The sequence below is a fragment of the Mus musculus genome, chromosome 17 (assembly GCF_000001635.26).
Source record: "Mus musculus strain C57BL/6J chromosome 17, GRCm38.p6 C57BL/6J".
Taxonomy (NCBI): domain Eukaryota; kingdom Metazoa; phylum Chordata; class Mammalia; order Rodentia; family Muridae; genus Mus; species Mus musculus.
The window spans coordinates 80,724,561-80,739,027 of NC_000083.6; the positions used below are offsets into that span (position 1 = coordinate 80,724,561).

Sequence of the window (14,467 nt, forward strand, 5' to 3'; positions counted from 1 at the left end):
GGTTCAGCTCTGGGCGACGAAGCAGGCAGGAGGTATGATGCAGACACCACACAGTGACTCTCTGGGACAGAGACATCACCAGGGTCTCTGGTGATGAGTCTGGCACGCCAGAATCAAGCTTCTTTTCTCTGATGTGCACTGGCAGGCTACACAATCAAGTAAGGAGCGGCCAAAAGAGCCACTCCAAACTCAGAAATGGGACAGTCCAAAAGCCCAAGGCAAGCGTGCCTCAGTTTCCTCCCTGGGAAATTCAGCAGGACAATCTGTCCCAGCCCATGTTTATAGAGACGATGCCTCCCACTGACGGAGATCCTAGCCTACAAACTAGTCAGCTTTTACCTCTGACATCTACCAACTTTAGAAAGTTATTTAAACCTCCCTATGCCTGCTTCTTCAACTGCACCTGCCTCACAAGACAGTTGTAGGAGGAGGGAGGAAACTTTCCGTAAGTGTGTGCCAGATAGCAAGCACCCCAGAAATGTTAGCTACTCCAGCATTAATGGCTGACAAGATTCATCAACTTGCCAGACTTCTGTCACATTCAGATAGAAGAATTACAGACTTGAATTTTTTCTTTTTAGTCAGGTAAGTTACCACCTATATTTAAGGAGTTTGCTTTGAGGCAGTCCTATTCTGTTACTCATACCACGTAGGCCAGGCTGGCCCTGAACTGGTGACCAGCATTTTCCTGCCTCAGCTTCCCAAGGGCTGAGATTACAGGCATGTGCTACCAAGCTGTCTTCTTGGTTTTGCTGTTGTTTAGGTTTGTTTTTAAATATAGTAAACACATGGCTAATTATTCCTATCAGGAACCTACATATAACCTCGGTAAAACATCATTCTTGGCTATATTACAATTTCCAAGTCAGTCTGGGCAACATGAGAACTCTCTCAAGACCTAGAAAAACAGGCACGTGTGCCAAAACTTAACTGTACACACTGCCACTTATGAGACAGAAAATTTAACTTTTCACCTACTATAATAATCAGAGTTCCCCCAGACAGTTTCTAGCTCTTGGATTTGGGTATATTTCTACCATCTTAGTCAAGACCACTATTATTCCCATGAATACCCCAAGCTTCCTAACTGCTCTCTCCCTCCACTACAACCTGGACATCATGATAGGAAACCTTTTAAAGTCCGAATATTCATGTGCGTGCACGTGTGTGTGTGTGTGTGTGTGTGTGTGTGTGTGTGTGAGTAACATGTCATCTAACACCTGTAGAGGCCAGAGGACAACTCTGAAGTTGATATCCTCATTACACTTTTCGTGTGTTCTGTAGATCTAACTCAAGCAAGCCTGAGCCTCAGCCCAGAAGTCCAAATCTAAATTGGATGCAGTCATGCATGTCTACACCTCCACTCAGGGGACACAGGTGGAGGATTATGACTTTCGGGTCAGCCTGAGATACACAGCAAAATCCTGTATACCAAAAAAATACAACCAAAAGGAAAGAAAGAAATGGGGCCTGGAAAGACAGCTCAGCAGCTGTGAGCACCGGCTGTTCTTCCATGACTCCAACTTGGTTCCCAGCACCCATGTCAGACAGCTCTCAACTGCCTGCAACTTCAGCTCCAAGAGATCTGATGCCCTCTTCTGGCCTCCAGGGACATCTCTGTGTGAACACACACACACACACACACACACACACACACACACACACACTTTTAAAAACGAAAGGGAAAATCCTTATCTAATTTCACCTCCCTGGCAGGACTCCCCTAAGTCCCACAGCTAGAAGGTCTATAGGAACCAGGGTCCACATCCAGGATCCCTGTGGCTGCTCAGGTTCCGTCTTTCTCAGCTTCACACTGGTGTCTGTGGCCTTCGGATCATGACCCCTCTACGTGGCTTCGTCCCCTCTCACCATTGCCCTGAGCAAGGCCTTATCATCTTCCAGATCTTGGCTAGAAGCTGCCAGACTGGAGGGGGGACAAACCCAGCCCTCTTGTTCTGTGCTAGCAACCTTTGCCAGACCCTTGACGTCCTCTCTACACAGAATACGACTGGAATGAAGTGAAACTCTGCTGTTTAATGCTGTTCTTGTCCAGGAAAAAAAAAAAAAAAGACTTCAAATAAATCTGGGTCCATTCCTGTCTTTAGTTCATCAACACGTGGCTGCTAAGTTATACACTGGAGTTATGCTCCACACACCTTTGTCAACAGAGGAAAGTGTGGTGCTATGTGATCATTCACAAAAGCCAAGCAGATCACTCACAAAAGACCTGAGGTATTGGCTAACTTACCTTATGCGTTCCATTGAGGCAAGAATAAAAAGCCCATTGCTTTAGCGTGGGCAAAAATAAAGTGAAAACTAAACTTTCCAAGTCATACTCTGGGCATCCTCAGGTGTTCTGGAAAACAGGAGCCCAACTTCAGTTACCATGTAAGTAGATAGGCAACTAAATCAAGACTGCTGCCACCTTTGGCACTATCCGCCTCCCTTCTTGGCAGACTCCGCGAGGCCAAGAGTTTTACTGGCCAGGGAAGAACGATTTATCCTCCCACATTTAGAAGCGATCCCTCTGCAACAGAAACGCTGTCCTGCTAAGGAGCTCTGAATTCTAACCTTGTCAAACCAATACTCTTCCTAGATACTCGACTCTCACACACACACAAGAAAGAAAAAGAAAAGGAAAAATATCTGATTCCTATGTGTCACTGACAAAAACAAACCCCATTATCCAATTCTTTTTGGAGGAAAAAAAAAAAACCTCGAAGTTGCTGTCTTGCCTCCAAAAACCCATCTCTTTTTACAAAACATGACTACTTGGAAAATTACAAGGAACTGACAAGCAGATGTTAAGAGGCTAAAGGCTAAAGCACGGGCAGATGTTAAGAGGCTAAAGGCTAAGCTGTCGATGGAGGCTGCCCAGCGTTAGGACAGATCCAGCAGGCCCGGGCGGACAGTAGCTCCCAGCCACCGGGGCCTATGATCCCAGGTCCCGGAGAGGCACGTAGGTTTGTCAAGCGCCAAGCCCCAGCACCGGGGTTCGTCACACAGACCCTGCCCAGGCAACAAGCGCCCAGCCCCGCTCCGCCCTCCCAGGAACGCAGCGGCTCCGGCCGCAGCCCTTCCCGGGACTGCACGCAGGAGAGCCTGGGAGGGTCAGAGACCCGCGCGTCCCGGGCACAGCTCCGGCGAGGACGCCGAGGGCTGAGGTCCCCACGCCTGCCTCTTTGTTCCGTCCCCCGCGGCGCAGGCCCCGGCTCGGCCGCCCCTGCCCTCACCTTGTAGACGTCGCCGTAGGTGCCGCTGCCGATGCGCTGGATCAGCTCGAAGTCCTCCTGCGGGTTCCGGCGGGACAGATCGAAGCCCGGGTTCATGGCGGGCCCCGGGTGCCCCCCACCTCCCTCCCGGCCCGGGGAGGGGGGGCGCTCACGGGGGCCGCACGGAGGGAGCGCCCGCGGCCGGCCCGGCTCCGCCGCCGGTCACAATCGCCCGGCTGCACGCCGCGGCCGCCGCCGACCACGACGAGCCGCCCGGCGTCCCCGCCCCCCGCCGCCGCGCCGAGCCGGGTCACACCCACCAGGAGAGGAGCGCGCCCGCAGCCCCTCGCTCGGGGTGCAGTTCCAACATGGCTTCCGCCCGCCGCTCCGCTCCGCCCGCCCGCACGCCCTCCCTCCGGTTCCCGGCCCCGCTCGCCACTGCGCAGCCGCCATCCCGGAGGCCGCGCGCTCCCGGCGGGCCCTGCGCGCCCCCGGCTCGCGCGCCCGGTCGGGACACGCCGGACGCGCCAGACTCCGGGTAACAAAGTTGGACTCGCTGCTTGTGGTCCCAGCCCCAGCCCCAGCAGGTAGTAGTTGCCACGCACAAGACGGTATTCCCCAACTTTCTAAGAGCAAGTACATCCGAGAGCCCCGACCCTTTCTTCTAGGTTTAGGGGAGGAGGTCCCCATCAGAAAGGTGAGAAAGACCCTCGGGGGACAGTGACACTTGGGCTCTTGGGGTTGGCTTGACAGGGGTGCAGAGAGAACAAGGGGCGGGGAGAAATCCGTGGAGGGAGTGGGCGGGAAGCAGTGCAGAACCAAAGCCGTGATTGACCTCTGTCCAGGGAGAAGGCTGGATTTTTCAAAGCCCGGGGCGGGGACTACGCAAGCTGTCTGACAACCCTGAGACGAGGGTGGTTGCAGAGGGTGTGGCCTGGACAGGGATCTATTCCCACACCTGAAATGTAAACACGTGACCATCCGGAAGCTACGTAGCCGCGACATTACCTGCCCAGAGCTCCACCCAGCATAAGATCCAGATAACCAGCATTACGTCCAGACTGCTAAAAGTTAGCTAAGAAAGGACTTAGGCAGTGGAAGGGTCAATGTTGAGTTCTTAGTAAACTTAACTACTACCCATTTCCAAAAGCTGTAGCGAGGTCCACTCTGGCGCTCTGTTGGATATTTTGCTTTAAAAATGCTTTTCTAATCTCTTTAGGGACCTAAAGACTAATGTGCCTTAATGTCCAATTCCTTCTCAGAAACTTGGTCTCATCAAACCTTAAAACCTTTCTATCATGTTACTTACAGTAAACTTACCTATTGACTAAATTCCCAAATTGTGTGCTCCAAACCATACGTGGAGTCATCCAAGCACTTTAGTTATCCCAAAGCATCAGATTGTGACAGGGTTGCAATTCTGCCCCAGGAGTGCACGTCACAGGATTAATTGAGGATAAACCTTAAGGCTGTGCTATCCTGAGCTCCTCGGGACGAGGCATGGTTTTCCCCGCTTCCTCCCGGTGGAAGGCACTTGCAGGGGCTGAGGAGCAGGCCTGCCTTCTGCCTGTGCTGTGGGCGGAGAACTGTTTGTCTTCTTTAGGCTAAACAGGCAGATAATTCTGGATTCAGATAAGGAAATGGAAGTCTCTCAAAGCAGGACCTGCTCTGCTTGCTTTCTCTGCCCTTTTGTGCTTTAAAAAAAAAAAAAAAAAAAAAAAGCCAAGTTTCCAGGACTGAAAGCCATTCGGCTTGCACCAGAAAGTTCTAATGGTTTCACTGTTTTGTTTGCTGGGATTATCATCTCTGCAGATAACCGAGTGTTTGCATCACTAATAGGCTTCTTTCAAAGGGAAAAGACATTTCAGTGGGGTTGGAACAGGCTTTCAAGTTTTGTTTGTTCCATTTTGGCAAGGCTTAACTACTTCTTCTCCTTTTTTTTTTTCCCCAGAGAGACAGATTTTCTTGTAAGGGCTCGATTTGCCACATGGGTTAGGCCATAAATAAAAAGGTCTTTTGTAATTAACTGCTCACAAGGAATGAAAATAATTTGTTCCTTTGGGGATCTACCCATACTGGTAAATACAGTGCTCTCTTACCCTTCCCCCAATCTACCTGGCCTCTACTTCCCTACAAGTTAATACTCATGATCAGACACTTGCTTTGAATAAGAGAAAGGACTTCCCGCTTCTGTGATTAGAAACATTCTTAGAAACCGTCTGGGTTTCACTCTTAGATTGACTGTTGCTTGTGTAGAGGCGGTCACCTTATCAGTAGATTAATATGGTGAGTGGAAGTTCACAACATGAAAGAAACAGTATCTTCCAGTACTGAGTGCTTACGAGGAGCCAAGAACTTTCCACATATTATCTCATTTAATTCACAGAGCAGCCTGATAGCTGAGAGCGTATTATCTCCTTTTTATAACATCCCAGGCTAATTAAGCTACTCAAGGTCACATAAGAAAGCTCAGCTTTTACAGAGGCTGCTTAATAGCAAAGGCTAGGTCCAGTCTGCTCTACCAGTCTGTTCTGTTTCTATAACATATTCCACCATATTCTCTTTCTTCTTACAATAAACCATACATAATCTGTGTGATGCTTTTTTTTTAATTAAATTGATCTGAAATGACTTAAGCAATAGATATGCGATGCTGGTGGTAAAAGAACACAGAAAAGAAAAGCCAAAGCACCTGCCACCCAGCAGTGTGTGACGTCACAAACAACCCAGTCAATACATGGCTTAAGAAATGAACAGACCGAGCTGGAAAGATGGCTCAGTGGTTAAGAGCACCGACTGCTCTTCTAAAGGTCCTGAGTTCAAATCCCAGCATCCACATGGTGGCTCACAACCATCCGTAATGAGATCTGACGCCCTCTTCTGGTGTGTCTGAAGACAACTATAGGGTACTTAGATATAATAATAAATAAATCTTAAAAAAAAAAGAAAGAAATGAACAGACCAAAGAAATACAGATAGCCAATAAACATGGAAGAGAAAATGGCCGCCTTCACCAAAGTGCAAGTCCAAACTACTCGGAGATTCCATCTTACCCCAGTCAGATGTCAGTCAGCAAGAAAAGAAACAGCACGTACTGGCCCTTGTGTGCTGTGGGAATGTAAGCGTAGTCCAACCTCTCAAAATTGGTACGGAGGTTTCTCAAGAATCTAGACGTAGATCTACCATGTGACCCAAAGATTCCAAATTAGCATAATCACAGAGATGGCTCCACACTTTATTTTTATTGATTATTGCAGCGCGATTCACAATAGCTAAGTTATGGCACCTGTCCATCAAGAGAGAAATGGGTAAGGAAAATGTAGCCTATATACACAATTGAATTGGTTTCAGCCATAATGAAGACTGAAGTTAATGTCATTTGTGGGGAAAATAGATAAACTGGAGACAGAAAGCCAGTCTCAGGCAGACAGTATATGTTCTCTTGTTTGTAGTTCCTGCATTATATATAGTCACAGAAAATCGTGTGTATTTATTAAATGAAAGTGGAAGTGAAGTTGTCTAGGGGAAAGTAGAGGATTAGGAAGGGGAGGGGCAAGAAAAGGGAAGGTGGGGGTAATAAGGTGGTATATGCTTGCCATACAGTATACAGCCATAGAAAAACAAAAAACAACCAGAAGCATAGAAGCACAGGGGACCAGCATAAATACACTCTGGAAGGTTGGGGACTGATGCTAAAATTGAATTTTGAAGAATGTATTGAGGGTAGTGAGGCAAAGAAGGGGAGATGGTGTCCTCCAGCAGCCTCAGGCTCTTAAATCGCTATCTTTGTAAGCAGCACATAGCAGGGCTATGTGAAAAAGCTGCCCTGTGCAACATGTGTCATCGCCAGCATATCCAGACTAGTAGCCAGGCTCTTCTGGGGTCCTGTCTTAGAAATTTCCTGATCACCGTACCAGTTCCCATTTTCACTGGTCTATTTTTGTGGCTTACTAATTACAGCCTGCCAATTTGCCGTAACGACCGCTCACATTCGATGCACTAGTGACTCTGCAAAAGGAACACTTAGCAAATCGTAGATTAAAAAAGACCGCTGAGGCTGGAGAGATGCCCCAGGGATTAAGAATCCATAGTGTCTTGCAGGGGATTCTAATCCAGCCCCCCACTCATACAGGATGGCTCTCAAACGTGTCTCTCTGGCTCCAGAGAACCCGATACATCCATGTGAACATACTCATACACAGGTATGCATATTTAAATTATTTTCAGAGACTGTTACCGGGCCATACACTGGAGAGGAAAATCAGACATGTATGTGAAATAATATGATACAAGTAAGCTTATGTGCATGCATGCTTACCTGGGGAGGCCCAAAGAGGGTGCTAAATTCCCCTGTAGCTGGAGTTCCAGGTAGTTGTGAATCACCTGATGTGGATACTGGGAACCAAATGTAGGTCCTTTTGAAGCCCAGGATATTCTCTGAACGACTGAGCCATCTATCCAGCTTAATGGTATGTTTCCAGGATGGGGATAGGAAGAGCCAAGGGCAGTGAGTGAAAAGTCTGATCGCTTTGGTGAAATGTATTTGTGAGATAGGTTCTCATGTAGCCCAAGCTGGCCTTGTACCCACTCTGTGGCTAAGAATAACCTTGAACTTTTAATCCTCCCACCCTCACCACAAGTGCAGGAACTATAAGCTTGTACCATATTAACCAGTTTCATGAGGTGCTCGGGAATGCAGCCAGGGCTTTGATGTGCTCGGCAAACACTTAACTGAGTAACAACCCCAGCTTACTTTTGTAACTAAAGCAACAACAAAAAACCCTTATAGTTTTCAAGTCTTCCTGAAGTATAATTAGCAATAAATATGTATGTTTACAGTGCGAGATAGATAGATAGATAGATAGATAGATAGATAGATAGATAGATAGATAGATAGATAGATAGATAGATAGATAGATAGATAGATAAATTATCACAGACCAGCTAGAAAAGTTTTTATTTTAAGAAAAGGAACCACTTGGTGAAGAGGCTATTAGGGTCTCACTAGCTTTTGTAGCAGCAGAGAAGTCCAGGAGGGGTGGCTTAGCTCTACTCTGGCTGACCCATACTACCTGCCTTTGCATCTTGTTTCTGTCTCCATTCCCGAAGGATCTCAGGAAACGATTGCCTAATTAAGACTGTTAGGGAGTGTTAAAGAGAAGATAAACATAAGCCCAATGTCTAGTACCAGAGTAAGTCCACAAAGCATTAAGTACCATTATTTAAGGGTATATGTAAGAACGTCTTTCCACCAGAAATTGGTGGTAGAACTCTATTGCCCAAGACACTATACACTTTGGTCACAGAATATAGAGAAATCAAGTTGATGCCGTCATAGTACTGGAAGGTGCTTCGCGGGCTGCTGAGGAGTGGGGTTGGGGGAAACATCAATGTTACCCAACTGTGAACTCGGTAAACTGTGCAACTGGTGACATGGCAAGATTTGCTCATGGGGGCAATAGTGACATGAACGGGAAACCAAAGACATTCTGGTTGGCTGTAAAGCCTGCATTCTGATTGGCTGTAAAGCCTGCATTCTGATTGGCTGTAAAGCCTGCATTCTGATTGGCTGTAAAGCCTGCTCTACAGCAAACCCGCTAGCACTGGGAACGAGGCTCAGTATCCGTAGTCAGGAAGCTCCTAGGCCACAGGAATGAACCTACTACCATTATTTTGCTAATAGAAATAATATCAAATTGCCCTTTCATTCCCATCTCTTGTCTCATAGATTGTCTCAGACTCACCAGGGAAGTTTCTTTGTGGGACAGACCATGGTTAACACAGAAATTCACCACTGTCCAGAGTGCAGAGAACAAGTGCCTTGGCATGCTCCCAACCGCAGGCAGGACATCTTTAACACTTCTCTCCGCTCAATGCTCAGACAGAGACCGTTCACGAAGAGACAGTTTAAAAAGCCAGGCATTAGAGAGTACTGGAGCAAAGCAACGTCTTCTAGGCATGACATGCCAAGACCACCACTTTCCTGAGCTGATAGCACCTGTGGTCACCTGTACAGCACCTGCAAAAAACAAAAAACAAAACAAAACATGATGGTTTAGCATGATGGGGGGTGGGGTGAATGGGGTGAATGGTTCATAGGCCTCATTCCCAGCTGAAGGGCTATTGACATTTGATGCTTCTGGAAGAGAGTCAGTTTTTCTTTTTCTTTCTTTCTTTCTTTTTTTTTTTTTTTTTTTTTTTTTTTTTTTTTTTTTTTTTGGTTTTTCGAGACAGGGTTTCTCTGTGTAACCCTGGCTGTCCTGGAACTCACTCTGTAGACCACCAGGCTGGCCTTGAACTCAGAAATCCGCCTGCCTCTGCCTCCCGAGAGCTGGGATTAAAGGCCAAGAGTCAGTTTTTCTTAAGTGGTAGGTCAACTCCGCTTCCTTGGACAGCTCCACACCCATGAGTGTATGGGCAGCACAGATTGGACTGGGTGGGTTACTAAGAAAAAACAGGACATGAAGTTGGGACGGGGAGGGAGTGTGTTACAGAATGGGCAGGAAGTGAATATAACACTTCTGCTTGAATGGAATTCTCAAAGAATTAATAGAACATTTTTATTAATAAGCCAGTTAATATTAATTTATTAATTTAATATTAATGTATTAATTAAGCCACCCAAGAATTGAACCTGGGTCCTTTGGAAGATTACCCAGTCCTTATAACTGCTGAACTGTCCTCTTTTCTATAAAATACATTTTAAATTGACTTACAAAGTTTAAAAAAAAACATAATAGTGATAGCAAGATGTGGGATCCAGAATCCTGGTCCTTAGGAGGCAGAAGCAGAAAAGTATCCAGGGTGTGATAAGGCTGAGCTACATAATAAGACCAGCCACAAAAGTGATGGATGGATGGATGGATGGATGGATGGATGGATGGATGAATAGTGAAAGATGACAGCCATGAAGATGGGGTTAGAGATGTGATTTAGGGCACATATATCGGGACATATTTAGGACCTATCAGGGACCCTGAGTTAAGGCCTAGAGTGTTGAGGCCAGAGCTAGAATTTACAGGCTTGGGGAGAAGAGGGCAGGCAGAGCTTGGGTAGAATGCAGGCTTCTGGCTTGGGTAATGAGGAAGCGTGGTATCAGCATTGACACTTGCCGTGACAAGAGGAACTGGTGTTTGGGGGAGGGCTCTAACACCAGATCAAAGTGGGTGATTGTGCTCCCTATCTGTTGAGCTGGAGGTGCTCAACTGGAAATGATGCGTGAGAACTATGTGGGTCTGATACATAGAAAAGATCTCTGACGAGATTGGGAGTCACTTAGAAAGACGCTGAACATCAGGAAGACATAGTGGGCCAGACTCTCTAACAACTGAACATAGTTCTTTTTCAAACTGGGACGCTTTAAATCTTTTTCCTTAAAGCATTATGCTTAGCATTTATTTACAAGTGATAGCGTGTGGCTCAGTGGTAGAAAAACTTGCTTTACTATGCATGCAGCTCTGCGTTTTGTTGATAACACTGACAAAATTACCAGCCTGGACTTGGTGGCTCATTCTTGCAATCCTAACACTCCAGAGGACTGAGGCAGAAAACTCAGCCACAACGAGGTCAAAGCCAACTTGGGCTGTATGGTTTTAGGCCAGCCAGGGAACTGAGTGAGACTTTATCTCAAAACAAAAAACAAAAAACAAACAACAAAAAAAAACCAGTCTTTCTTTGCAGATGAGGCAGACCTCTGCCTAAGAGTGGGTGGGGCTGGGAGTTTCTCAGCCTTTGGTGTGTGAGTTTAAGCAGTGCAGCTCTGGCTTCCAGATTTACATATCTCCTAACCCAGTGGATCTCAATGAAGGTTTTGTTAGTGTTTGGGGCGGAACAGTTTCCCTGTGTGGGTTAGTCCCCAGGTATTATAACATCCCTGCATCCCACAGTGGTGCTCCCAGGCATAGTGACATCACACCCAAACCTGTTTCCAAATGCCTAGGGTTTCACTGAGGAGAACGTGTATCTTCCTGGAGAATGCTTATCTCTTGTTTCTCTTGGGAGAATCATCACCCACACCAAACCGCTTAGCAGAGTTCTCTATCTTACATATTCCCTGGGAAAAGTTCTGATATGGAAGGTAGTGTCCCTTATCATCTTTCCAATATTTACCACCCAGGTAATGTTTCTGTGGTATCTGTAAATTATATCCAAGATTCACTTGCCCTTGATCACATGGTTCCTGGGGGGCACATAGGAGACCACTGACTCTGGTCTTCGCCAGTTACAGAAGTCTTCAGAGAGGGAGGAATATCTATAAGCGGGTACTTAAAAGACAATGAGAGACTTAACCACGTGCATCCAGTCCACTGGAGTGCTATGGTTTGGGTGTGGTGTGTTTCCCCAAAGAGCCTTGCATTGGAGACTTGCTCTTGAGGAAAGGGGTGTGAGTAGTGACAGACCCTTATATAAGATCTGGGATCCAGCACAAGGTCCTTAGGACATTTAAAGTGTACTCCACAGAAACCTGGAGGGACACTAGCCTCTCTGACACCCTGCTTTTGGGGTTTAATCAAAGGAGGCAGTTTCACTTTAATTCATTCTTTGTTATAGCTAGGGTATTTGGTAGGTAGCTTATTATAAACAGTATGTTAAAAGGATAGTCTCCTTTATCTGTTTGTGAACGACAAGGACTCATTGTATAAGCCAGGCTGGATCAAATTCTGGACCCACCTGTCTCTGCTTCCTGGGTGTTGGGGCTACAGGCAGGTAACAACATAAGTGACAAAAATGCATTCTTTTCTTCTTTCTTTCCCATGTTGTTAATCAACATAAAAAGTAATGGCTTTTGTTATGGTGTTTTCATGCACTCTGTTTCTGTTGGTCCTTCTTCCCCCGCCCCCGACTCTTCCCCTACTCTGGCTGGTCCCCCTTCCTCTCCCTAGTGATAGCCTCTGTTTTGCTTTCAAATCCCATATGCTTTATTATCTGGCTTCACATTTTGAAACAATGATCACTTCTCCCTACACAGGTTCCGTTCCCACCGTCTGCCACGGGGCCCTCACCAGAGCGAGCTCTGTATTGTTTGAATTTCCCATCCCTGTACCCCGAGTTCAATAAATCTATTTCCTTTATGAAGTTTTCCTGGTTTGGGTATTTTGTTATAGTATTGGAAAACTAATGGAATGGCTACATTGAAAGAGCCCAGAGTTGTTCTGTTTGAGGTGGCAGATAAGGTAGGAGTGCAAGGCAGGAGCAGTGTATGAAAAGGCAAAGGCAGGGAATGGAATGAAAGCTGGTTGTTTAAAACGCTTGCCTGCCACAAAGCCTTGGGTTTCAGACTTCATAGTGAAAGCTGGGTAAAATGCTTGCCTGCCACAAAGCCTTGGGTTTCAGACTTCATAGTGAAAGCTGGGTAAAATGCTTGTTTGCTGCAAAGCCCTGGGGTTCAATCTTCTGCATTGCACAAAACAGGATGACTCAGGCTCATAAGCCAAGAACTTACAAGGTCAAGACAAGAAGATCAGAAGTGAAAATTAAAAATAAAAATAAAAATGTGAGTCATGAAGAATAATTTGGGTTTTCTGAGAACTAAAAGTAATTACTAATGAGTCTTAACATAGCTATAGCATAATTTGGTTTGCACCCATCCAAGACTGGAGAATGAATTGAAGGCAGATAGCAAGAGTGGAGATATGATAGGGTAATAATTTGGAGATCACTGTTGTAGGCCAGGTCCAGGAAAATGATGGCTGAATTAATGTGTGGTGTATCAACCTATCCCAAAGGGGAGCCTTTCAAATAGTGATTTATTATGAATCCTCATAGTAAAATTTTTACAGTATGAACAGAAAATAGGCTCCTGGAGAACCTTCGAGAATTCACTGAAGAAGGCCTGGAAGTTTGGTTCCTGTAGATGTGGGCCTGAAGCAGTGTGGCAGCCCACTGCTGTGCACTGTTCAGGGCTCCTTTTAGAGAAGCATCTGCTTTGAGGAGTAGCCTAGCTCACAGCCTCCAGCCACCATGTTTTGGCCATCCATCATAGCAGCTATAAAGAGGTCTCTCTGCTCCCAGCCGGTGACTGAGCATGCCCATTCCTGCCCAGTTCTCATTCCTTTCTCAGCATTGGTGCAGATAAGCATCTTGCACTGCTAATTCAACTTTACCACCTTCTGTAGTGGTGCAAATGATACCAATGTTGCTGGGTGTGCTGGTACACTCCTATAATCCCTGTGCTTGGGAAGTAGAGGCAGCTGGATTAGTTATTCACTGGCATCTGTAGCCACAGAGTGAGTCCGAGGCTGAGCTAGCTACATTAGATTGTCTCAAAAAGAGAGAGAGAGAGAGAGAGAGAGAGAGAGAGAAAACCAAACACAAACAGATGAAGCCAACATGCTATATCAGAGAGAGACCAAGAAAGAAGAAGGTGGAAGCATATCCTAACATTTGTCTTTGGAGGTCAATACTGCCTTCATCGATGCTCATACTCGCTTATCTGCTCCGTAACTGCCTTCTCTGAGATCCCTTTCAGCCCTCTCTTTTTTTTTTTTTAAAGATTTATTTATTATTATATGTAAGTACACTGTAGCTGTCTTCAGACACACCAGAAGAGGGAGTCAGATCTTGTTATACGGATGGTTATGAGCCACCATGTGGTTGCTGGGATTTGAACTCTGGACCTTCGGAAGAGCAGTCGGGTGCTCTTACCCACTGAGCCATCTCACCAGCCCCTTTCAGCCTTCTCTTGCCTCATGGTGTCCATGCAACCCACCAGCACACGCCGGCTGGACACATTTAGTTAGTTATTATCTCTCTAAAACTCTGGAACTAAGAATTGCACATTTATTCTGGGCAATGCTTATCATTCAGATGATAACTACCTATTATCTAACTGATACATTGTAGCTTTGATTTTTAATGCCTTTGTTTTCTAGCCTATATAAACTGAGCCTGATAGTGCCCAACTAATGTACCCTATTAATTGTTATTCATTGTACCTATTAGTATCTATTGTATTATTATTACACTGTATTACATTGTATCTACTAATACCATTGTATCTAATAGTAACCATTCCTAATGTCATTCTCAATTATAACCTGGCCCCTGTTCCCATCACGAAAGAAGCTCCAGGGCTGGGGTGAATCTCAATGGTAGAATGTCTGCCTAGCATGCATGAAGCTCTGGGTCAATTGCCTAGACAAGAGCCACCTGCCTTTTTGCAAATCCAAGATTTCAAGGGATCCTTGTTGGCCCACCTGGTGGGTAACTGGTAACTCTTTTGGAAGCAACTATGCCTTGAGGATGAAGGCTGTGTA

The 14,467-nt window shown here is 46.0% G+C and overlaps 1 protein-coding gene and 1 pseudogene across 8 annotated transcripts in view; one reads left to right on the top strand and one right to left on the bottom strand.

Moving 5' to 3' along the window:
- Map4k3 (mitogen-activated protein kinase kinase kinase kinase 3) overlaps positions 1-4,246 on the bottom strand; it is a 148,294-nt gene extending 144,048 nt beyond the window's left edge. For 6 of the 8 annotated variants that reach the window (XM_006524198.3, XM_006524197.3, XM_006524196.3 and 3 more), the window contains exon 1: positions 3,234-4,246. In XM_006524198.3, the coding sequence (XP_006524261.1) occupies positions 3,234-3,329 (96 nt within the window). In that variant the 5' untranslated portion in view covers positions 3,330-4,246. The remainder of the gene's footprint in view (positions 1-3,233) is intronic. The other 2 variants (NM_001360278.1, NM_001290345.1) reach the window with 1 other exon arrangement.
- On the top strand, positions 3,569-4,909 carry Gm9959 (predicted gene 9959; annotated as a pseudogene).